The 24,014-nt window shown below is 38.7% G+C and overlaps 4 protein-coding genes across 8 annotated transcripts; 2 read left to right on the top strand and 2 right to left on the bottom strand.

Annotated features, from left to right (window-relative positions):
* Positions 1-831: 831 nt before the first annotated feature.
* On the top strand, positions 832-6,061 carry LOC119498114 (UDP-N-acetylglucosamine/UDP-glucose/GDP-mannose transporter-like). The gene is made up of 13 exons (XM_037786633.1): positions 832-1,122; positions 2,016-2,049; positions 2,289-2,375; positions 2,460-2,527; positions 2,976-3,047; positions 3,142-3,210; positions 3,799-3,901; positions 4,004-4,096; positions 4,348-4,415; positions 4,501-4,579; positions 4,671-4,753; positions 4,832-4,884; positions 5,397-6,061. Exons 1-13 carry the CDS (start codon positions 944-946, stop codon positions 5,405-5,407), a joined length of 999 nt encoding a protein of 332 aa, XP_037642561.1. The 5' UTR covers positions 832-943; the 3' UTR covers positions 5,408-6,061.
* Positions 6,062-6,158: 97 nt separating this feature from the next.
* On the bottom strand, positions 6,159-16,986 carry mier1b (mesoderm induction early response 1b, transcriptional regulator). Of its 3 annotated transcripts, none has more exons than XM_037786629.1 (13): positions 16,906-16,986; positions 13,917-13,941; positions 12,747-12,895; positions 11,763-11,948; positions 11,522-11,651; positions 11,340-11,407; positions 10,741-10,813; positions 10,444-10,595; positions 9,950-10,031; positions 9,732-9,826; positions 9,288-9,334; positions 8,801-8,949; positions 6,159-8,126 (listed from the first exon to the last, which is right to left on the bottom strand). In XM_037786629.1, the coding sequence occupies exons 1-13, from the start codon at positions 16,912-16,914 to the stop codon at positions 7,780-7,782; spliced, it is 1,512 nt and encodes a 503-aa protein (XP_037642557.1). In that variant the 5' UTR covers positions 16,915-16,986; the 3' UTR covers positions 6,159-7,779. The 3 variants fall into 3 exon arrangements, with proteins under 3 accessions (XP_037642557.1, XP_037642556.1, XP_037642555.1); XM_037786628.1 differs by having other exon boundaries at positions 8,822-8,949; positions 9,288-9,415; XM_037786627.1 differs by having other exon boundaries at positions 9,288-9,415.
* Positions 16,987-18,442: 1,456 nt separating this feature from the next.
* On the top strand, positions 18,443-20,273 carry LOC119498117 (relaxin-3-like). Its single transcript, XM_037786637.1, has 3 exons — positions 18,443-18,523; positions 19,787-19,912; positions 19,997-20,273. The coding sequence occupies exons 1-3, from the start codon at positions 18,481-18,483 to the stop codon at positions 20,128-20,130; spliced, it is 303 nt and encodes a 100-aa protein (XP_037642565.1). The 5' UTR covers positions 18,443-18,480; the 3' UTR covers positions 20,131-20,273.
* Positions 20,265-23,671, bottom strand: dynlt5 (dynein light chain Tctex-type family member 5). 3 transcript variants are annotated; one of them, XM_037786634.1, is made up of 7 exons: positions 23,549-23,669; positions 22,122-22,268; positions 21,827-21,946; positions 21,534-21,653; positions 21,267-21,358; positions 20,688-20,812; positions 20,265-20,593 (listed from the first exon to the last, which is right to left on the bottom strand). In XM_037786634.1, the coding sequence occupies exons 2-7, from the start codon at positions 22,235-22,237 to the stop codon at positions 20,390-20,392; spliced, it is 777 nt and encodes a 258-aa protein (XP_037642562.1). In that variant the 5' UTR covers positions 22,238-22,268; positions 23,549-23,669; the 3' UTR covers positions 20,265-20,389. The 3 variants fall into 3 exon arrangements, with proteins under 3 accessions (XP_037642562.1, XP_037642563.1, XP_037642564.1); XM_037786635.1 differs by lacking the exon at positions 21,827-21,946 and having other exon boundaries at positions 23,549-23,671; XM_037786636.1 differs by lacking the exon at positions 21,534-21,653 and having other exon boundaries at positions 23,549-23,670.
* Between the last annotated feature and the right edge of the window lie 343 nt (positions 23,672-24,014).

Here is a 24,014-nt window from a genome sequence, read left to right on the forward strand (position 1 = left end):
ATAAAAAAAAAACTGTCTGGAGCCGCAAAACATTTGAGCATTGTGATGAAGGTAACACAGTTTATAGTCTAAGTATATAGTATATAAGTCTAATGCAGTGAGGGCCAAAGTGCAAATGTGCGACAGAGTATTAGGGCCACTTTGAGGGGAAAAACATCTGAGATTTCCAGAGTAAAGTCAAAATATTACGAGAAAAAAAGTCATAATATTACGAGAATAAAGTCATAACTTTACAGGAAAAAAGTCGTAATATTAAGAGAATAGAGTCATAACTTTACGAGAAAAGAAATTGTAATATTACAAGAATAAAGTCATAACTTTACGAGAAAAAAAGTCGTAATATTACAAGGATAAAGTCATAACTTTACAAGAAAAAAAGTCGTAATATTACAAGGATAAAGTCATAACTTTACGAGAAAAAAGTCGTACTATTACGAGAATAAAGTCATAATTTTACGAGAAAACAGGAAAAATAACTCGTAAAATTACTACTTTATAATATTGACTTTATTCTCATAATACTACGACTTTTTTCTCATAAACTTGTGACTTTATTCTCATATCACAACTTTTTTTCTCATGAACTTTTGACTTTATTCTCGTAATATTATGACTTTAATGTTGAAATCTCTGATTTATTTTTATTCCTCAATGTGGCCCTAATACTCCGTCTTACCGTCGACCTACAACAATGATAAATGAAAATGTAAACAAAAAACAGTTATTCATTTCCATGTTTATAAACCCACATGGGGCCACTGGAGAGGAGCTGAAGAGCCTCATGAGGCTCCTGAGCTGCTGGATGCTGACTCCTGTCCTGAATGGTCAAAGTATATCATTTGAGTCAAGATGATTCACTTCTTTCCGTTTCCGTCATCGCCGAGATCGTTCTACGCATGCGCAGTAGAACTCGCAGTCTTCCGTCTGAACTTCATCTATAACGATGGCAGAGCTCCACAAACGTCGACGTGAGCTCGGCGACAGAAAACTGTCACCCGACGGAGCATCCTCCTCATCCGGTGACAGGTCCACGGTTCATGTGAAACTGTTGGCTGCGGGGTTTTACGGAGTCAGCTCGTTCCTCATCGTTGTTGTCAACAAAAGCGTCCTCAGTAGCTACAGGTAACAAGGTGCAAAGTACAAGCGACTGCTACAGGAAGCTTCTCTTCGGACACTTGACCAGCTGTTTGTGAGCAGTGACAGCAGGAGGAGTGAGGATATGAAGCATGAAGCATGGAGGAGACAAACTGGGCAGTTTTTAGATAGAAAATTGTCTTCCTTAATCTGTTGTGGGCAGAAAAGTTTGATCCCTCTGAGAACAGAGCCAGGAATTTAAAGGTCCCATATTGTAAAAAGTGAGATTTTCATGTCTTTTATATTATACAGCAGGTTTAAGTGCTTTATAAATACTGTTAAACTATCAAAACGCTCAATAAATGGAGAAATATACACAGCCCGTATTTAGAAATTGTGCGTTTGAAACAAGCTGTCAGGATTTCTGTCCATTTGTGATGTCACAAATATACAATATTTTAGACCATTACACGGTTTTGAACATAAACATTCTAAACGTGTCCCAGTTTATTTCCTGTTGCAGTGTATGTAAATAACATCAGCTGACAGGAAGTAAACATGGACCCAAGCTGTTGCCTAGCAACGCAATTCTGTTGCAATTCCGTTGAAATGCACTAAAACGGAGCGTTTCAGACAGAGGGTAAATACAGGTATATTCAGGCGGACAGTATGAGGAAAATTAAGTTTTTTTTTAACATTAAATCATGTAAACATGTTCTAGTAGAAACACAAAATACAAGTATGTACCTGAAAATGAGCATGACATGGGACCTTTAAATAATTTACTTTCCATCACTGGTTCTACTTTATATTCTGGTGCAAAATATGGGAGATGCTAGCAGAGAACGCTAAATCCTTGTCATTTTTTTTGCCTAAAAACAGCTATATTTTCATTTTTTTGTGATTTTCCTCATTCACACCATTCTCTACATGTTTTACAGATTTCCATCGTCGACATGTGTCGGAATTGGCCAGGTAAGTTTGCATTAAGTTGAGTCACAGATACTTCCTGTTCCTACCCAAGGAGGGTGAATTATCATCGGGGGTAAAATCTGGTCTGCAGTTGCCGAAATTGAGCCAATAGCAACGTAGCTCCAGTTACACTGCGCATGTGTCATACCCCTGTAGCTCAAGACCGCGCGTCCCAGCCTCTTTCAATAAGCCTCGTTTCTACCTAAACAGAGCCTGATACACTGTGTGTGTCCTCTGTGCAGATGTTGGCTACAGTTGTAGTTCTGAGGACCGGGAAGCTGTTGGGTGTGATCTCGTTTCCAGACATGGATTTGAGTATACCGGGCAAGGTGAGACTGTAATACAAGATAATAAGAAGAGCCTCATATTAATGATCCAAAATACTGCCTTAACATTTAATGTGTTCTTTCCAGATGTTTCCACTGCCTCTTCTGTATGTCGGGAATCAAATATCAGGGCTGTTTGGGACACAGCGACTCAAGTTAGATCTTCTATTACTTGGCATATTATTATATGATATGAAACACAATTTCTTTTAAAGAGGACCTATTATGTTTTTGTGCTTTTTTCCTTTAGTGTGTTATATAGTTTTTGTGCATGTAAAAGGTCTGTAAAGTTACAAAGCCCAAAGGGAGTTACTCTCCCCCACAGAAACACTACTCCTGAACTGCCTGAAACGCCTTGCTTAAACTTCCGCCTTTTTTTCCGTAACGTGGTGATGTCACCAAGTAACACTTTTGCATAATACCTGCCTAGCAGCTAGTTTGGCACGCCCTCAAACAAAGCGAGTTAGAATGGAGTCGTAAAGTTTGGTTTGTTCTAGTGGAAACCCAAAATACATTTATGCACCTGAAAATAAGCATAATAGGTCCTCTTTAATATGAAACCGCAAAAATACTGTATAGCTTACCATGTTTTTTTTTTCCTAGTTTGCCCATGTTTACAGTTTTGAGGAGGTTCACTATTGTTCTCACCATGGTGTTTGAGGGACTCTTGCTGAAGTAAGTTTCCTCCTCAGCACTATTTAACAAGAATGTTCTAGCACCTGCAGATGAATTTAAAGATTTTAATCGCTTTTCATTCCTCTCCTCACAGGAAGACTTACTCTACGTCGGTTAAGATCACAGTGTTCACCATGATCTTTGGTGCTTTTATTGCTGCCAGGTGAGACCGTATACAGACTGTATATATAGATGGACGACTCGTCTCCACTTCCTCCCACTGTACAGAAGTGAAGCCAAAATATCCCGGATACGGGCACTGTCATCTAGATATTTTGACGTCATTTGGAGCCAGAGTCTGAGCGGTAGTGATCAGGCGGTGGAGCCGCGGTATTGAGTTCACCCGCCCGAGCCAATCATGAGCCGAGCACGGCCGCAGCTTGTCAGCAAGAGAGACTCACAGCTGTCAATCATGACGTCTCACCCCTTTTTTATAGCATCATTAAAACCAAACTTAATCAAAAAATTAACACTTGAACGTACATCATTGTAATAAGAACTACCTAAAATGACAGAAACCATCTTTGGGAAAAATGTATTTGACGTGTACATTTGACTTTTTAGTTTGACCCATGCCCCATCCACTAACATGGAGGGGGCGGGCCTTATGACCTATACTGCAGCCAGCCACCAGGGGGTGATAGAGATGTTTTGGCTTCACTTTTGGGGAGCTGTTATGTCGTCCATCTTTATATACAGTCTATGGGTGAAACGACCACATACAAGTACACTCATATGACATGTTTTGTAGCACCGATTTAGCCTTCGACTTTGAAGGATACGTCTTCATAATGCTGAACAATGTTCTGACGGCGGCCAGCGGGGCGTTTGTGAAGCAGAAACTTGATTCCAAGGTGAGCGGAGCTGCTGATCGTACTACCTCACTGTGTGTGTGATGCTTCCTCGCTGCATCGTTTCTTAATAAAGGATTGTACTGTATGCTGCTGTTCCCATAGGAGCTGGGCAAATATGGGCTTCTCTACTACAACGCTTTAATCATGATTTTCCCCACTACGGCATACGCCTACTACACAGGGGACCTGCAAGTGGTAAGGAATGCCTTTTTTTTAACACAAATATATTCATGTTTATATTATATGTGTATGTTAAAGCTGCAGTTGATAACTTTAAGCTAATATGATGAAAACGATCACTATATCCTCACAGTAGTGCATGAGACAGGTAATCTGTGAAAAAAATCATGTTCCTCTGTTACCGACTGCATCTTTAATTTATTTATAACTTAGTGTCTGACTACTGGAGTTGAGACTCTCCCCTGTCTGTGTGTGTTTGCGTACAGGCGCTGGACTATGATGGATGGTCTGATCAGCTGTTTGTTCTGCAGTTTGTGCTCTCCTGTGTCATGGGGTAAACTCTATAGATCCATCGTTTGTTAACAGAGAATATCCCACATTGCTGCTCTTGTCTAATTCCTCTACGTTGTGTTGCACAGCTTCATTTTAATGTACTCCATCATGCTGAGCACGCAGTACAACTCAGCACTCACTACCTCCATCGTGGGCTGTATTAAGGTACGTCATGTCACGCTGCCGCTGCCCTCTGCGGGCCGACTAGATGCATGAATGCAGATGTGTGCGGTGACTCTGTCTTTGACTCCTGCAGAATATCCTCGTGACCTACCTCGGGATGGTGTTTGGAGGAGACTACATATTCTCCTGGACTAACTTCATGGGTCTAAACATTAGGTAAGACACACACACAATTTAAACTGTGCCGCTGTTTTCAGTCTGGGGACAGATTTTTTTTATCTTTGTTTCTCACAGCATCGCTGGCAGCCTGGTGTACTCCTATATCACCTTCACACAGGAGCAAGCAAGTAAGAACTGTTCAAATAATGTGCATCAAAACCTCCCTAAATTTAAAGAGGACCTATTACGCTTATTTTCAGGTGCATACTTGTATTTTGGGTTTCTACTAGAACATGTTAACATACTTTAATGTTTTAAAAAAAGCCCTAGTCTGTTGTGATCAGTCAACCGAACCAACCTCAAGCTCCGCTCTAACTAGCTTTTTTTGAGGGCGAGCCAAACTAGCCACTAGGCAAGTATTATCCAAATGTGTTACTTGGTGACATCACCACGTTACGGAAGAAAAGGCAGGACTTCAATCAAGGCGTTTCAGGCAGTTCAGGAGCAGTGTTTCTTTGTCCTTTGGCGTGGACTTTGTAACTTTGCAGACCTTTTATATGCACATTAATACTATGTAACACAATAAAAGAAAGGCAAAAAGCATAATAGGTCCTCTTTAAAAAGCTATATTTAGCTGTATTTACAATTTGAACATGCTGCACGTTTCTGAAATTTATTGTAATTGCATCAAATTTGACAGAAAAGGCGTAAACCACGGAGTCCCGACCCGACACTGAAGATCTGCGTACGTCTAGGACTCATTTCATGTTGTCTGTGTACTGTATGTGCTGTCAAAACATTTATTATGTATTTTCTGTATTTTGTAAGCACACATTTTTGCTGCAATCATGGAAAGTAATTTTAAAAGACACTATAATCACATTTTATATCTTTTAATTAAGACAAAGAGCCTTCACTATTTTTTTATAATTATATTTCACTGATTAAATACAAAGTCACGATTATTTTTTTATATTTGACAAATCAATAAAATTAAGATAGATTTGAATTTTTGTAATTCTATTTTAATACAATCCTCACATGCCATGTTGAGTTATTGGCCACTCCAATCATTCTGTTTTCTCCATGCTGGCTTTTAATTGATCCTCGCTGATTACGAACATACTGTACATTCCCAAGTTCAGAATACAACCAACTGAGTACCCCTCAGCTTACTCCTCTCTGTCCAAGACTGCAGTAACGTGAGCCGTCGTGTGCAAAACCGTGGTAACAAACAATTCTGAGTTTCAGGTGATTATACACTGATGAAAACATAGTTATGAATAGTATATTCCATTTCTGCTAACAGATCCCCTGAAATGTTACACACTGTTCCTTAAAAAATACAGAACTGCTTAAGTCTCATATCGGCTTCAGTTGAACTTGGACTGTGGATTTTGTCCTCCATTTCTTACAGTGTACAAGTGTGAACAGTTTGAAAACTCACAACACAACAACTCAGACTCATTAATACATTTATTAAATATAGCCAATGTTATTCCATTCATAGCCAGTCTTGGAATACACTTCATTTTTATTCATGTCGTCATTTACAGAGAAAAAAAACAAAAACAAAACAAAGACATTGTCAACAAAGGGAAAGAAAAGACTACATGGATCAACATTATTCGAGACAAACTTATCTTAATTTGTGAATGTAAGTTCAAAAGCTGGAGTACAAAGTAAAACACGTCAAGCTGAACAGCTAATGTACCAAAACAAATTAACCTGGTCTGTTTCATTGCTGGAAATCCACTGCTCTGTAGAAAGACGGGGAGGATATCGGTTGAAACTAAGCACTTTAAGCAAGAGGTTTTAAACCAAAGGCAAGCAGCACGCTCAACCACAAGGTGGGGCTTTTTCTATGCACAAAATATGCAACAAACATTTTAGATTGTGCAAGGTCACACGGGAATGCGAAGTGTAAAGTGAAACAGAGAGGGAAAGAGGAATGGCTACTTTTTTTTATTTATTACATCCATCTCAGAGCAACACGGGCGAAAAGATTTCTCAACAAAAAAGCACAGCAGCCTACGAGGAAGACCAGAACAGACGGAGATGAACAGACAGTTATAAAAAAATGTACCAACTGCTCAAGGTAAGAAATCTATACAAACTTTACATTAAAAATCACGGACATTCTGTCTAGTAAAAACAAAGCGTTGAGCAAAGCACTGACTATGAAAATCCAAAAATACAGCGATCTTCTACATGATGAATTATAATACAGGACATCACTGATGTCAGCTGCTTTACACAAACAAACCTGCGGGGGGACCAACCCGTCGGTTTATTTATCAGAATCAAACAAACAGCCGTTGATAAGAGGCCGGAGCGGGTTCAGAAGAGGAGTGAAAATGTTATTCTGCTGGGTTTCGACGCCACTCCTCGTCCGTAAAGATGAGGAACATACAATCAAAGTGCAACTAAAGAGAGCCAGCGACAGCGCCGGCACTTACTCGTCTTGTGTTTTTGCCTCTTTTTTTGACAACTTGAGCATGTAAATCATTTAAAACGTGTCCCGTGTTTTCATCAAATGTTCTAACAGCTTGAACAGCAGTTACCTATCATAGTTTTCTTTTTGTTAAAAAATATAAATATATCTTGTGTAAAAAAATATCACAGGTGATTTTGTTTTCTTTGAGTACAAATAGAAAAAAAAAGAGGAAATTCTTGGCAAAATTTTGTCAGTCAAGTCTCCAAAAAGGGAATAAAGACGATGGTTAGAAGATGGTTTTGTCGGAGATGAAGGAGCGCTGTGGTACTTTGGGATGAGCTCTGCAGGCAGTCAGTACGCGGATGGGTTCGGAGGGACGGAGGGACGGGGAGACGGAGGCGGCCGTGGCGTCCCCCTCCTGGAGGACAGCTGCAGTTCGGTTGGCTGTGTTCATCAAGGTGTGATTTTCAGTGACCTTTGACCTTATCAAAGAGTCTTTGCTCTCAGGAGATACTGCGCTTGTGGGCCACGCGGGGCTCATCGTTCCTCATCCTCTTCACCCCCTTACCTCTGCCCATAAATAGGGAAGTAGGGATAACCCCCCCCTCCTAAATTCAGCGTCTATTAGTCTACGTCACTGTGTCCTTCAGTTCTCCTGTGTTCTGGATGGTTCCACCTCACTTTGGCCCATCGGCTCTGCCTCCGTCCTGCATCTCTTGGCAGGCCTCTCATGTGCCGTCGCCGCGTCTCGGTGGTCCAGCGGAGGCTCCAGAGAACCGTTTTGGTCGTGGCTGGGCGCACCGGGTTGGCTGCAGCCGTTGGAGTTGTTGTCTGAAATGGGAGGAGGAGGAGGAGGAGGAGGAGGAGCAGCTTCCACTAGCGGATGGGAAGGCCCGTTGGACTGAACAGACTGAACGGGCTCAGGTTTGACTTGATTTACTGGAAGCAGCTGAGCACCATCCGCTGGATGGCTTGAAATGTGGCTTGCGATTCCTGACAATGAGAGAATGTGAGAGAATGAATGAGTGTGGTTTGAGACAATTAAAATGTTGAATCACCCAAATTACAAAACACTATAGTAGTATCACCAGCTTCTGAGATATTAGTGTCTCAGATTTCTGCCTTCATCTGAATACAAAAGAGGTGAATGGGATTTCATCTGTGCTGCTCACAGTTTTCTACTTTATTTCGGACCTTATTTCGGAAAGAATTTCGGAGAGAGACAAATATTTTTTTGATCCCGTTTGAACTGCGGCGCGAATCACACATATGATGTTTGTCAATTTAAAACATAATTTTTCAAGTCAAGAAAGTCTGAGTTTGTCGTCGTAGTATCATAAAGTTTTGTGTCTACAGTGAACTACTTCTCTCATCTCGCACAATATACGTCACCAACACTAGCCAGCTAGTTATTGTGTGATTCATGTAGCAATTCAAACGGGATCCAAAAAATATTTATCTCTTTCCGTTGACTACTGTTTAGATTTTTTCCAAAATAAGGTACCATGGGGTCCACCGGAAGGGGCGGGACTAAGGCCCTTTATACCTAAGAAATAGCTCCCATTGAAGGAGATGACAACATGGGATATCCACACAACGAGGACCGTTTATGGTAAGAGATATATTAAAAATTATAAACATCAACTGCTTGTATGTGTGCTCAGTACCGTGTATATTCATCAGCTCACCGTTCTGACTGCTGCCATCTTCCCTCTCCGAGTGGCTGGCGCTGCTGCTGGAGGTGGTGGGAGGAGGCGACGCAGCCCTGCTGGACGTCGCGCTCTCCGTCTCGTCCAGTAATCTGTCCATGTAGTCCCTGATGAAACACAACAGCACACAACCAGTTACACTCAACCGACCCCCACTAAAATACAAGTGCATGTGGTATCAGTTAAGCCAAGCTCATTTAATGAATTCACTCAGACTAGAATAGTCTTTTTTATTTAATTCTGGCTTCACTGCGGTTACATTCCTTTGGCTGGAATAACAGAAGGTCTTTTCTTTACTGTTCGACCCTGGCAGTGCATTTATGTTATATTACACCCAGAAATTGTAGCGAGAGACAAAATTACCAAACACATCAACGTGAAACAGGAGTACATTTCTTCTTTTAATAATTGTACACACAACTATATATATTTTTTATAAACTTACGTGACGCCGGGGTGAAGGTTGTATTTCCTTTTCCCAAGTCTGGTTTGCTGTGCAAAGAAATCATAACGCTCAGACTTCTTCCACATGTAATAAAAGGCCACACATTCTCCTACAGACCTAGTTCTCACCTGAAAGATTTAATTCAGCAGACATGAAATAACCATTATTACCGTCGTCTGAAGAGATAGATTCAGTACAATGTCAAATAAGAGACAAATCAAATTTTTTGTTTTGGGACTCTGACAAAGGTCAATGTGATCTACAGAAAAGAAAAAGAAATTTGATTTGTCTCAAAATGCAACGAGGTTGATTCCAACCCTGAGCATCAACACAGGCACAGCAAAACCCATCAACATCAAATTAATGTTATCCAAAATGATTTTAATCAACATATGGTCATGACACATTAATCAGAAATGGTGGCTTTTAAAACACTTCTCTTACCTTGTTGGCCTGTATTAAATGAAAGTCTTTCCCATAAGCTTTTAGTCCTTGTTCAAAATTTCTACATTCCTCTTCAGTCCAGACAGAAAGCTCCTCTGTTAGAGAAAAATAAGTGTTAATCTTCTTAAGATGATCCAAGTACAGGACGCCATATCACCCTCCAAACATGCTGCATCACAGACAACTGAAGGTCAATATGTGTTTGATAGTCTACTCACCTCTCGCTGCTTTTACATTAAACTTAAGTCTTCTTAAAGCTTCCTCTGTGTCAAAGTCACACTTCACTAGTTCATACAACGCCTACAGGGAAACAAAAAGATCACACAAGTTCAATAGTGAAAAGCTATTAACATGTAATGCAGCATGATCATTTGATTTAAAGCATAATGCTGGCGTTATTCAACATTTTTCTTATTGTCAACAAACCCATGAAAAGACAGACAACGTGTAATGGTGGAGATACACCTAGTCCGGGCAACAGGCGGAAAAATGTGACGGATCCCAAAGCGGTCCAGTTTGCTCCAGCCAGTGGGTGGTGGCTGGTTCTGGCTTTGACTGTTTTCAACATGGTTGCGGCCGGCGAGTCACAAACTTTCTTATTTTACAGCTCAACAGTACACTGAAATATGTACTGTTTTTCATGGGATTTGTTCACAGTAAGAGAAAATATAGCCTTCGGCCAGCCTTCTTCAGGGTTGTATGTTGCTGTCACCTGTTCGTTGTCTTTGATATGGGATCCCTCTGGGATTGCATCCACTCCCTTCTCCTCTCCTGTCCGCCTCGATGCCTCCGTCAAGAACTCCACCACTTTGCCTTCAGGAAGACACTCGGGGTTCCACAACAACTGGTCATCATTTTCATAAACTAAAGGACAAATTCAGAGAAAACAGGAAATGCGATGTCAAACCTTTAGTCTACTGAATTAACTTTAGCTCTTTTGGACACAGAAAGGAGCCACATAGTTACAGTTTACGATGTTGACAGTGAGACAACGAAACAGCCAGCTTACCTTTTTCGTTGTCTTTATATTTACACAGGCCGACAGGAGTTTCTGCCTGATACATTGAACCCACCATGATTTCCTGTTGGGAATAAACACACAGTTTTAGACAATTACTTCATAATTTATAACAAATATGAAACCTGCTTGCAATTTCTACTCTTCTCCTTTCTCAGGAAGTCATTTCTGCACAACTTTTCAGCACACGGTTAGGTTTTTGTGAATATATTCTTCCACCGTAAATATTTCTGATTGTTCCCTTGAGAAAAGCTTCCTCTGTTTGAGAGGTTCAGTATATTATTTCTGCAGTGGGCTCAGTGTATGTTTTTTATTAAAATAACATTAATCCATCATTGTGACAGCCAACGTAGATAGCTGTGTATTTCTAAAAGTCAAAAGGATTAGATAAATGTGAAGTGACACTGCACATGTTGCAAATCCTGACATAAATAAGAGGTAGTCTGTATGCAAATTCATCTGAACAATGTGTTCATTCAAAAGAAACCATGCCGTTTTGGTTCTGACAAATGTTTTTTGGCAGTGTATTATAAATCAATATGTAATCTGGCAGTACAAGTGACACTCTGATAAATAAAGTTCTTACACACCTTTTTCCAGTCTTCAGATGGAACATAGTCCTCATCTTCATCTGACTCCTCCTCTGCATCATTATTACCTGAGGAACAATATGATATCCATTTAACCAGCTAAATCTCCCAAAAGAAATCTGCATTTAGTTGCAACAAGAAGGAACAACAAAAGGAAGAAAATGAGGTAAGATGGTGCATACTTTCAAAGTACTTGAGTTTCTGAGGGCGAATGAGTTCTACTGTGCCGAGCGACCTGACTGAGCGTGTGCGGACCTCAGAGGTTACCTGGGCCTCATCCTCCTGTCCTGGTGAGATCTTAACACCCTCAACCTGAAAACACACAAACAACGATGAAATTACACAGAACAGTTGACACAACAAAATATATTAAGTTCATGGAAACCATATCACTGTCAAGAGACTCAAGAGACGCAGATGTACCTCATTTCTTTTTAACTCCCCAGTGCTTCTACTGCTTTCGTCATTGTCTAGGTCCTCTTCCTCGTCCTCTTCCTCATCATCTTCTTCTTCCTCTGGTTCTTCCTCCTCCTCTTCATCTTCATCTGCTGGTGAATTGCCCCCATAACCGTACAGACTCAGCAGCTCATGAATGGGCATCTCTCCCTCCTGTTGAAAGAAAAGCGACATTATTTTCTAAACCGTAAAATAAAATAAACTTACAACAGTTTCCTGCCTCAGTTTGGTCTAAATGTAGATTCAAAACTCAGGATTAGGACTCACCAACAGGGCTCGAAATTTACTTTTTTTTTGTTCCGCAACTGTCCCAAGTTTTAATTTCAATTGTTCCAGATTTAACAACCAGTGTCCCAAATTGAAGTTCTTTTTCCATTCTACACAATAAATAAAGTTTTGTTATATACTATTTATTAGAAACTATACCAACTAGCATCACTTCCATGACTCACTCTGGTCCGCCATGGAAGTTCTGCTTGTTGTTTCCTGACTTTAACACACTACATCTTGATGAAGCAGTACAAAACAAATTCACATTTACCACATATTTATCTTCTGCAGGTTGCTATATGTCCGTTACCCGTTGGTAAAACTTTGCATCCACCAAAGTAATGGACATTATTACTCTCCGGAAGCTTTTACAACTTTTAATCTTTTTCTTTTTTTTTTAACTTGAACAACTTTCACATGGCTTTTTTCTCTGGGTTTTTCTTCTCACTAGCCCATGGCTTCACTCTCTAATGTTAGTAAACTAATAACCATGACGCATAAATAATAGAAATCATTTCATTTGTAATGATAAGTTTCTCTACTGTCCCAGACACTGTACCTTTGTGTCCCAGGTTTCAAGCGCTGCCCGCCATTATTCCCAAATTGATTGTCTAAATGTTGAGCTACACAGCATTTTTTTTCAACAGACAAAAGCAAATATGAACTAAGCCTGAAACTCACCCGTGCAAGATCTTCAATCTCGTTGGCGTTGGTCTCATCTGATGCCTCCAACATTTCTTCTTCCTCCAGGGTGCGTTCGTCATCAAAGTCATGAACAAGCATGTCTGCTGATGGGTCGAAATCATGATCATCGGCACCTGCTGAACCTCCTGGAAAAGTAACGAACAATTAAAGCGACGATGCAAAATTTAACTGAAAATACGACTGAAACATTTACTTATGGAAATTATGAACAAATCCAACAAAGGTCCAACCAGTATTTTTTTTGTTTGAATACATATGTAGACTGCAGACATATTCAGGCATAGGGGTGGGCAATATGGATCGAATCTTCTATACCGGAATATGTAATTTTATATCTGCAATATCAATATAAGGCTGCAACTAAAGACTATTTTCACTGACGATTAATCTCTTGATTATTTTCTTAATTAATCTATTAGTTGTTTGGTCTATAAAATTTCAGAAAATGGTGAAAAACGTTGATCAGTGTTTCCTAAAGCCCGAGATGACGTCCTCAAATGTCTTGTTTTGTCCACAACTCAAAGATATTCAGTTTACTGTCACAGAGGAGTAAAGAAACCAGACAATATTCACATTTAAGAAGCTGGAATCAGAGAATTTAGACTTTTTTTTCATAAAAAATTACTTAAACCGATTAATTTAATAGTCGACAACTAATCGATTAATCGTTGAAGCTCTATTATATATATAAAGATTTATCAAAATCCAATTAAACCTTGTTTGCTTTTTTACTTCAGTAGCCTAATGCTTCACAGAGCTGATAAATCCAACATCTTACAGATGAAATATCCAGATAGGAATGTCAGGGAGCGGATTACCAATAATATCTATATAATTATTACCAATAATAATGAATAAAAGCCATAATAAAGTACCTCATCATACGGATGCAAAATTCTTTTCAAACTAACATTACCATAAAGTAATCATATTCATTGATTTACAGCATTTCCCACAATGGTTTATTAATTTAATTAAGATACATTTATAATATAAACTATATTTTTTATTTTGATTATGGTTATGGTTCAATTTAAATTATTCCTTTAAGCATCAAATTGAATTATTAAATGTAAGTGGATTAGAAACATATAGCATGCACCCAAACAACAACAACAACAAAACAGAGGCTCCAACTTTAAGTACCTGGGCTCGAATTCCCGACGGAGGGCTGCAAAACAAAAAATAAAGTTAAAGCACAGAAGCTGCAGAAATATGCAAATATGTAATTTTAGATGTACACAATTAGAAACTGCTGTATATGTTAACTTGACATAATGCAACTGGCTGAGGGGGCCGAGGTGAGAGGTGAGAGGTGAGGGGAAAAAAGCGCGCTCGACCCTGTGGTCCTCCTAACTGCAGTTCAATAAGAAAAGAAACAAAGAAGACTGACACCACTTCCTGTGGGGGAAAATGTTCAGTAGCCTCTCAATACAGCAACCATTTGAGCTTACAGTGGTGTTCACTGTTTAAGAAAAGATAAGTTAATATAGAACTTTATTAATCCCGAAGGAAATTCTTGTGCCAGAGATTGCTCAAAAATACAACAAGTTCAAGTGTATAAAAAAAAGGACTATTTCTAGCACCAGGGCCTAATAGAATAACAATTAAGTAAGATCAATTTAGTAAAATGAGTAAATAAGATAAGTGTAGAGGGAAAAAATTATCATTTAGTGTATAACCTTTGTATTCTCTGTTTTATACTGTTCATGACTGGCTCCCTTTCCGCTGAACTATACTCAAACTCCTGATACTGTAAATGAACTGTCCTTTTCTATACAATGCCTGATCTGTATAAATGATGTAAGGATGAAATATAGTCTAGCCTGCACATTAACTCTTCTCTTTCATGTCTGAGACAAAGTGTGCCTTGATTTATGGAAATTCCCTGCTTGAAAGTGTGCCTTCATTTATAGTATGTAATCATATCAAATGTAACCAAAGTAACCATTGACTCTTTGTTCTTATGCATATAAAAACCCTGGTGAGGATGCATTCGGCATCAATTCCTCGGCGGTCGCTGACTGTCACTTTAGAGGTTTCGGTCCTTTTGCGCAAAAGCTTAATAAATATACAAAGATAAATTTTGTCTTTGTTGGTCTCCCTTATTCGGTCAATTTCCACCACAACAAGTAAATAAAAAAGGTAAAGTAAGCTAAAAAAAAAGTAATATTGCACATGTTGGACATTAATATTGCACACAATGAACAGTGATATTGCACATGAGAATGTAAAAAGTAGTATTGCACATGATATTGATATTATATTTGTACTCAGTGTCCTTCCTGCAGAAGGGGGAGGAGGTATAAAGTCTGAGGGCCACTGGTAGGAAAGACTTTACCGCCTGCATTCAACCACAGTTAACTGGTTGATTTAAGCTACTCAACTGAGCTAACTTACACACAAACACAAAGCTAAATCTCCCTTTACATATGTTAGCTAATGCGTCCAAGTTGGTATCAAACTGCCTGCGAATACTAACCTAAAAACAACATAGCTCTAAACCAGGGGTCAGCAACCTGTGAACAGGAACTGTGGATTTATAAAAATGGAAATGAATAACTGTTTTATCATTGTTGTAGGTCTATGGTATGACGGTACGATGGAGTATTAGGGCCACATTGAGGAAAAAATAAATCTGAGATTACGAGAATAAAGTCATATTATTAAGAGAATAAAGTCATATTATTAAGAGAATAAAGTCATATTATTAAGAGAATAAAGTCATAGGTTTACGAGAAAAAAGTCGTAATATTATGAAAATAAAGTCAGAAGTTTATGAGAAAAAAAAGTCGTAATATTACAATAATAAAGTCATAGGTTTATGAGAAAAAAGTCGTAATATTATGAAAATAAAGTCATAGGTTTACAAGAAAAAAGTTGTAACACTACGAGAATAAAGTCGTAGGTTTATGAGAAAAAAGTCGTAATATTATGAAAATAAAGTCATAGGTTTACGAGAAAAAGTCGTAATATTACGAGAATAAAGTCATAGGTTTACGAGAAAAAAGTTGTAACACTACGAGAATAAAGTCATAGGTTTACGAGAAAAAGTCGTAATATTACGAGAATAAAGTCATAGGTTTACAAGAAAAAAGTCGTAATATTACGAGAATAAAGTCATAGGTTTACGAGAAAAAGTCGTAATATTACGAGAATAAAGTCATAGGTTTACCAGAAAAAAAGTCTTAATATTATGAAAATAAAGTCAGAATTTTACGAAAAAAAAGTCGTAATATTATACGAATAAAGTCAGAAGTTTACGAGAAAAAAAGTCGTAGTATAATGAGAATAATGTCAGAAGTTTATGAGAAAAAGTTTTAATATGAGAATAAAGTCATAGGTTTACGAGAAAAAATACGTAATATTACGATAATAAAGTCATAATATTATAAAGGTGTAATTTTACGTGTTATTTTCTTTTTTTCTCGTAAAGTTATGACTTTCTTCTTATAATATTACGACTTTATTTCTCGTAAAGTTAAGTCTTTATTGTCGTAATATTACAGCTTTTTTCTCATAACCTTCTGACTTTATTCTCATAATATTACAACTTTTTTTCTCATAATATAATGACTTTATTCTGTAAATCTCATCTCTGTTCCCCCTCAGTGTGGCCCTAATACTGCATCACACATTGTCTCTTTGGCCCTCACTGCATTAGACTTATATACTATATACTTATACCTTAAACTGTGTTACCTTCATCACAATGCTATAATGTTTTGCATCTCCAGACAGATCTAAAACATCTCTTTTGCTAGTAAAGGTTGCTGAGCCCTGCTGTAAACCATGAAACCACCGCTGCGTATCTAATGAAACGTGTAGTTGAGTATTCTGTAATAAGTAGCGTCGCTAACACCGAAGCTAACTGAGAAGCTAACTGAGAAGCTAACTGAGAAGCTAACTGAGCAGCTAACTGAGCTAGCTTCAAGCTAACGTTAGCTAAACCCCCGAAGTTTACTCAAACAAGCCTGTTGTCATGAAATAACTGTTATCCAGCAGCACAAACACTTGATTCTTAATTCCGTGAATTAAAGCTACAACACACAAGCGACGTATGAGTTCAGCTGGGCTGACTTATTAAGCAGGAGAGACATTTATTTTTCCCAGAATATTTATTTCACTTTCTTACCTCCGCCATGTTTGCAATCCTTGCAGGGGTCACGTGACGTCAGGGGTTGCGGCTGTTCCCCGGATGTAAAGCCCCGCCCACCTGCAGTATATGAAGAACATGAAGCATGGATGATGATGATGATGATGATGATGATGCAGTGACCTAATGTGTTATTATGTATGTGTTTTATGTAATGGAATATATTCATAACAACAATTAGCATACATATAGGTCTAAATTGTTTACACTGTGTTAATAAAGCTGTAATTTAAATGCAATGTACTGATATATGCTCTAAAATGAGAAAATCATTAGTAAGGATATAGATTTATCCTCCTGAGACCCATGCCATTGACTTGTGTCCTCTTTAGTGCATGCATCCCCTTTTACTCTTTTGAGCTACTCTTTTTTTTTTTTTTTTTTTCTTTTTTATTGCCTTTATTTCACAAACCGGTCATACAGGTTTAATTACAAAGACGTGTGCAAAACTGTAAAAGGAACAAGACAAAATAACAGATGCCAGGGGACAAACAATTAGCAAACATATACTTATAGGTCTAAATTGTTTACACTGTGTTAATAAAGCTGTAATTTAAATGCAATGTACTGATGTATGCTCTAAAATGAGAAAATCATTAGTAAGGATATAGATTTATCCTCCTGAGACCCATGCCATTGACTTGTGTCCTCTTTAGTGCATGCATCCCCTTTTACTCTTTTGAGCTACCCTTTTTTTTTTTTTTTATTGCCTTTATTTCACAAACCGGTCATACAGGTTTAATGACAAAGACGTGTGCAAAACTGTAAAAGGAACAAGACAAAATAAACAGATGCCAGGGGGCAAACAATTAGCAAACATATACTTATAGGTCTAAATTGTTTACACTGTGTTAATAAAGCTGTAATTTCAAATCAAAATTTTTGTTGGCAATGATGTCACCTGATCACCTGAACTCATTTATCTTTACTCTCTTTAAGGACCATAACAAGTCTAATCCTTGACTTTATACAGCAGTGATTTCATTTCCCTCTTCTCTTAATGTCAACTAAACTAAAATGGCCATAAAGTTGATTCAACACCTCTTTAAAACACTTCTTAACAAAAACAAAAAAAAAGTATAATCTTCATGGTGGTAGGATTTATTGCAGGGATGTTGTGTTACACTGAAGGAATTTTATTTTTGTTTATCAAATTACCTTGCAATGTTGGTAACTGAGTGTATTTTGTCACTGAAGTCAAATGATTGTGTACCTGCTGCCATGTTTATTCTTATGGAAAGGTCTGTTATTTAAATAACATTCTTATAAAACAGAATATTTTGCTCTGGAAAAAAATAAAAATAAAATAAAGCTGTAATTTAAATGCAATGTACTGATATATGCTCTAAAATGAAAAAAACATCAGTAAGGAATAGATTCATCCTCCTGAGACCCACCCAGCCCATTGACTTGTGTCCTCTTTAGTGGACATTTTTTCCACGTGCATCTCTATCAGACCCCTGGTGTATTGTAAAAAGGACATCCTTGGCTTTCCAGTGATATGTCATGTGATAGGCTGGGACGTAGGGAACTTCCTCTTTCTTGTCATCTAATATGGACGTCATAGGTGATAGCACATTTCATGGAAAGAGGAAAGGTAAATCAAATATTGCTTAACTATTGTTTTTTTACTATGATATTCATAGTCATCAGGAATGATGTATTTAGTTCTGAAAGCAGTTACATGATTTGTCTCAGTTTGGGGCAGGTCATAGTCAAGTCAGCACACTGACAGCTGTTGTTTTCTGTTGAGCTGCAGTTTGCCATGTTATGATTGGAGCATATTTTTTATGCTAAATGCAGTACCTGTGAGGGTTTCTGGACAATATTTGACATTGTTTTGTGTTGTTAATTGATTTCCAATAATAAATATATACATGCATTTGCATAAAGCAGCACATTTGCCCACTACCATGTTAATAAGTGTATTGAATACTTGACAAATCTCCCTTTAAGGTACATTTTGGACAGACAAAAGATGTGTGATTAATCGCAATTAACTGTGGACAGTCATGCAGTTAATCGTAATTAAATATTTTAATCGATTGACAGCCTTAGTATGAACATATAACATCATGTAAAACAATTCAAACATCTAACATATTATGAAACTTTTGAACTGGCCTTGACAATTATATAATTAATGTTGTTGACTGCACCTATGGATTTCCTGCAATGACAAATTAAACTCCATCCCTGCTATTAAAAAGGTCTATTTGTGCTTTAATAAAAGCAGCTGCACTGAAAAGGTTAATTCAAAATACATTTATAATACAAACTATATTTTGATTTTGATAATGGTTAGCCCTCCTCCCACCCCAACATTGATATCTAAAAATGATCTGGTAATGACTATTTCAACTCTATTCCATGACACAGTTCAATTTGACAACAAGTGAACCGGTTAATGCAACTGTCTCTTCTCGTAATCACTGATTTATGTCCATGATAGTGGGCACACACTCCACTATGTTGCTATGTAGAGAGCCATCACCTCAGTTTGTTGTAGGATGGATATCTCAAGCGATCCATTAGGCAACACTTTGTTAAATCCATGGCAATAAAAACCCTGCAGCTCAGACATAAAAGAGCAATTATTTCTCTTTAACATTTACGAAAATGTAGTCAATCAGTGGTCATCACGGTGACCTAGATTCCCACACATATCCCGAATAACATCCGTTGTTAAAAGCACATGATGGTTATCAGAGATAATACAGTTATGACCTGAAGAAGACTTGTGTGTGTCATCACTGGAGACTCTACATAAAAGGGGTTGGTCGGGACAGATGTTTTCTGAGAATAAACAACATGAGATCCCTAATCCTGGTTGCGATGCTGCTGTGCTTGTTGTGTGTAGCACAGGTTCAGACACAGGATAACACACTGAAGCTGTGTGGCCGGGCGTTTGTGCGAGCAGTGGTGTACACCTGCGGAGGATCCAGGTGGAGAAGACTGATGGGAGAAGAGGAGACTTTACAAGACGGTGAGTAGTCACTTGAATTTGTCTTTGTAGCTTTGGGGTTAGTTTCACAACTGTAAAATAAATTAGGCTGATATCTCTTGGCAGGTAGCAGGGAGCCAAAACTGAAGACGACAGATGTGCCAGCAACGTATCGTCATTTGCGGGACCAGAGCCAGGCAGTAATATCAGCGTGTTGTCAACAAGGCTGTCGAAGGACTGACCTCTCCATGCTCTGCTAGAGGGGAACATCCCAAGGGGGTCATCATCATCAGCTGTCATTCGTTCATTTAAAATAAACGCTTCAGAACATTGTTAAGATAATGTGATTTCATTTTCCATGCTACAAAAAATAAAAAAACAAAAACACCATGAATTTTGCTTATAAATTCTTGTTTTATCATTTCATACGTGGCAAAATATACAACATGGATACAGAACTCTGTGAGAAATGCAGAACTAAAGTGATTCTTGTGTGAGTCTATTCAATGTCTTCGTGGTTCACTCAAAGTAAACAGCGTAGACGGTTGCCACACCATACAGAGAGCTGTTCTTGAAGGAGTAGGTGGCGGAGGTGTCATTAGACGCATCCCACAGACAGCGGCTGCTGATTTGCATGCTCTGCCCGGTGAGCTGGCCGATGTGGACCAGGACGACAATCTTATATCGGGGAATCATGAGGTCCTTCACACGGGCTCTTATCACCTAGGAGGGGAAATCCAAAAAATAAACTGATAAGAAAGAAATTCAAGGTTATTCAAAAGGTGCTGCATGAATGAGCTTTTTCAGTTTTACTTACCTCACATATTGTTTTTGTCATTTGTTGAGACCATTCTACTTCATATTTCTCCTCTTGGAGGTAATTGGTGAGTACATCCTTCAGTATGTCTGTGACAGCAGGAACAGGGATGCGTTTGTAAGGTTCTGTGGTAAAAAAAAACCAAAGACAACAATACCATGGCAAATAAGTTTTACTTCATGTTGCAGTTACTTTGATTAGTATGGGTGTAAATCACAAGTTTCATCGCAATACAATATTATACTTTGGACATCGGTACGATATTTGCTGACATCACAAAGTTTGCCATCCTACGACACAGACGTGACATGGGAATTTCAACATAAAGGTGTATCTCAAAATAAGGTGATGGCATGTGATCATTGTTTTCACTTTGCATCGATGATACTGGATTGTCGATCATTTAATCTTTATATCATTATTTAAGTGCCTTGGTGTAAGGTTGTGATGAGGCTGAAGTACTGAATTAATCAAATCAAATTTAAAATCAAATCACTGTTGTATTAAACTGTTACAGTACATCTGTAGTTGGTGATGATGCAGCATGTCTGTCTGCCATACAGGTGAATATTATCTCACCCATCTGGTAGGTGTTCTCCATTGTTATGGCCATCCGAGCGTTGTCATCATGGTGTGCTAGTTCATCCATGTACATCCCAGTACTTACAGAGCTGAAAGACATGATCAGATTGAATAAAAACTGTCAGGAAAAGAGCCATGGGTATGTACACACTGTGGTTGACTTCTCAACCAAACACATGTATTAGGAATGCTTTCTGAATATCAGTCACGACCTATGCCATAAAAGGTGAATACTGGCCCATATTAACTGCACAATCTACTCACTCCCTAGTCCTGCCAGTTGTTTCTTTGCCTCTGACTCCATGGCTTCCGTCTGAGGGCATCTTGCTTGACCTCCTCTCTTTTCTTTGGAATTTGTCTTTAAGCAGGTCAGCACTTATAGAGCTGAAAGACATGATCCGATTGAAGAAACTGTCAGGAAAAGAGCCATGGGTATGTACACACTGTGGTTGACTTCTCAACCAAACACATGTATTAGGAATGCTTTCTGAATATCAGTCACGACCTATACTATGAAAGGTGAATACTAGCCCGTATTAACTGCACAATCTACTCACTCCCTAGTCCTGCCAGTTGTTTCTATGCCTCTGACTCCATGGCTTCCCTCTGAGGGCACCTTGCTTTGCTTCCTCTCAATTCTTTGGGATTTGTCTTTAAGCAGGTCAATACTTATAGAGCTGAAAGACATGATCAGATTGAAGAAACTGTCAGGAAAAGAGCCATGGGGGTATATCCACACTGTGGTTGACTTGTCAACCAAACACATGTATTAGGAATGCTTTCTGATTATCAGTCACGACCTATACTATGAAAGGTGAATACTGGCCCGTATTAACTGCACAATCTACTCACTCCCTAGTCCTGCCAGTTGTTTCTATGCCTCTGACTCCATGGCTTCCCTCTGAGAGCGTGCTTGTCCTCCTCTCACTTCTTTGGGATTTGTCTTTAAGCAGGTGCAGGTCAGACATTACAGCTTCCCTCTTTGCTTTACCGGACAACCTAAATATATTGACGTTAGCTCAATTATTACCTAGTTAAGATAAGATAAGATAAGATATTCCTTTATTAGTCCCGCAGTGGGGAAATTGGCAGTGTACAGCAGCAAAGGGGATAGTGCAAAAAACAAGATGCTTCAGCTAACACAGTAAAAAAAGAGCTAAACACAGTGTAACAAAATATGAGCTATTTAAATCAGGGCTGTCCAAAGTTGGCCCGCCATCAGGTTTGATTTGGCCCGCCCGATGTTAGCACATTATTTTTTTTTATTAAAAGACCCAACCGATTTTACAGTCTTTGGGAGGCCGTATCAGGCTTGGGTTTATGGTTAGAAGATAGTGGCATCATATGAAACTAGAAAACCTAAGGACTCCATTAGTACCATTTCATGTCATATTAGCTTGTCAGGAAGGAGACTAACACTCTAAAGTTGGGCTAAATGTTGGTGGGGAAAAACTGTCATGGCCATTTGTCAAGGTGTCCCTTGACCTCTGATCTCAAGATATGTGACTGAAAATGGGTTTTATGGGTACCAACGAGTCTCCCCTTTACAGACATGCTCACTGTATAATAATCCTATGCAGTTTTGGGAAAACATGCAGTTCTTTGAATACAGTATACATTTTTGCATATTCTAAAAATAGTGTATTTTAATATTTCTACATACTGGGGTCCCTAAACAGTCTTGGAAATGCATAAATGAGCCCAAATTGTATTCAGCAGGTGGGTTTTAAGGGGCTAACTATGTAAAACATATTCAATTAAGGGAACTTGGGTTCCTTGTACCATTTTGCATCTTAATAATACAATATAATAGGTGTTTAATTTTGGCCTGTGGCCCTCCATTGAGGTCCAGTTTTGGCCCTCCAGGGGAAAAGTTTGGGCACCCTTTCTTTAGATCATCATTAAGTCTTAATCACTGAGTCTTATCGGACCTATCACACTCAGAGGGGGGGGGGGGCAGCCCAGGCCCCCACTTTGGCCCCGCCCCTGGCAGACAGACAGACAGACAGACAGAGAGACAGACAGACAGACAGACAGACAGAGAGATGGATAGTAAACAGCAGAGGATCAGAAGAAGCAGAGAGATGGATAGTAAACAGCAGAGGATCAGAAGAAGCAGAGAGATGCGCTTCTGATGTAAACAGACAGGCTTAGCTGTTAGGAGTTAGTTAGTTGGCTCGTTTTTAAACCCATTATTATTATTATTTTGGCTACAGTATAGTTTTACAGATTATGTCTTATGTCCATATTACTGAGGGTAAATTTAACACGTTTTTTACCGTTTTCAGGACGTCTTGAACCGAGCAGAAACAACAGTAGTCAGCACCGTGGAGCTTGGTGTTGTCATGGCAACAGTGAACCATCAGTCAGTGGGAGGGGCTTCCGTGCAGAGAGGGAGTTCTAGAAGGTAACCCGCAAACTTGCAAAACTCTCGCGAGACTCGCTGTCCAACCCCTAATCATCTCGCGAGAGTTTCCCCAACTCCGGAGCCACATGCGGCTCTTTAGCTCCTCTCCAGTGGCTCCCTGTGGATTTTTATAAAAAACATGAGTGTAAATGAATAACTGTTTTTTTGTGTATATTTTCATTTTTATTTATCATTGTTGTAGGTCTATGGTACGACGGTATGACGGAGTATTAGGGCCACATTGAGGAAAAAAAATAAATCGGAGATTTCGAGAATAAAGTCATAATATTATGAGAATAAAGTCATAATATTATGAGAATAAAGTAATAATATTATGA

This window comes from Sebastes umbrosus, chromosome 12 (assembly GCF_015220745.1).
Source record: "Sebastes umbrosus isolate fSebUmb1 chromosome 12, fSebUmb1.pri, whole genome shotgun sequence".
Taxonomy (NCBI): Eukaryota; Metazoa; Chordata; class Actinopteri; order Perciformes; family Sebastidae; genus Sebastes; species Sebastes umbrosus.

Excerpts from the sequence above, each read along its gene's own strand:
- LOC119498114 (XM_037786633.1), top strand. The coding sequence starts at position 944 with ATGGCAGAGCTCCACAAACGTCGACGTGAGCTCGGCGACAGAAAACTG. Across the intron at positions 3,211-3,798 it reads GGTGCTTTTATTGCTGCCAG|CACCGATTTAGCCTTCGACT; the intron begins GTGAGACCGTAT and ends CATGTTTTGTAG. Across the intron at positions 4,097-4,347 it reads ACACAGGGGACCTGCAAGTG|GCGCTGGACTATGATGGATG; the intron begins GTAAGGAATGCC and ends GTTTGCGTACAG.
- mier1b (XM_037786627.1), bottom strand. Across the intron at positions 12,896-13,916 it reads CGTCGGGAATTCGAGCCCAG|GAGGTTCAGCAGGTGCCGAT; the intron begins GTACTTAAAGTT and ends TTACTTTTCCAG. Across the intron at positions 10,032-10,443 it reads ATATCAAAGACAACGAACAG|GCGTTGTATGAACTAGTGAA; the intron begins GTGACAGCAACA and ends GTTTCCCTGTAG.
- LOC119498117 (XM_037786637.1), top strand. The coding sequence starts at position 18,481 with ATGGACGTCATAGGTGATAGCACATTTCATGGAAAGAGGAAAG. Across the intron at positions 18,524-19,786 it reads ATTTCATGGAAAGAGGAAAG|CACAGGTTCAGACACAGGAT; the intron begins GTAAATCAAATA and ends TGTTGTGTGTAG. Across the intron at positions 19,913-19,996 it reads AGAGGAGACTTTACAAGACG|GTAGCAGGGAGCCAAAACTG; the intron begins GTGAGTAGTCAC and ends ATCTCTTGGCAG.
- dynlt5 (XM_037786634.1), bottom strand. The coding sequence starts at position 22,237 with ATGTCTGACCTGCACCTGCTTAAAGACAAATCCCAAAGAAGTGAGAGG. Across the intron at positions 21,947-22,121 it reads ACAACTGGCAGGACTAGGGA|CTCTATAAGTATTGACCTGC; the intron begins GTGAGTAGATTG and ends CATGTCTTTCAG. Across the intron at positions 20,813-21,266 it reads GGAGAACACCTACCAGATGG|AACCTTACAAACGCATCCCT; the intron begins GTGAGATAATAT and ends TTTTTACCACAG.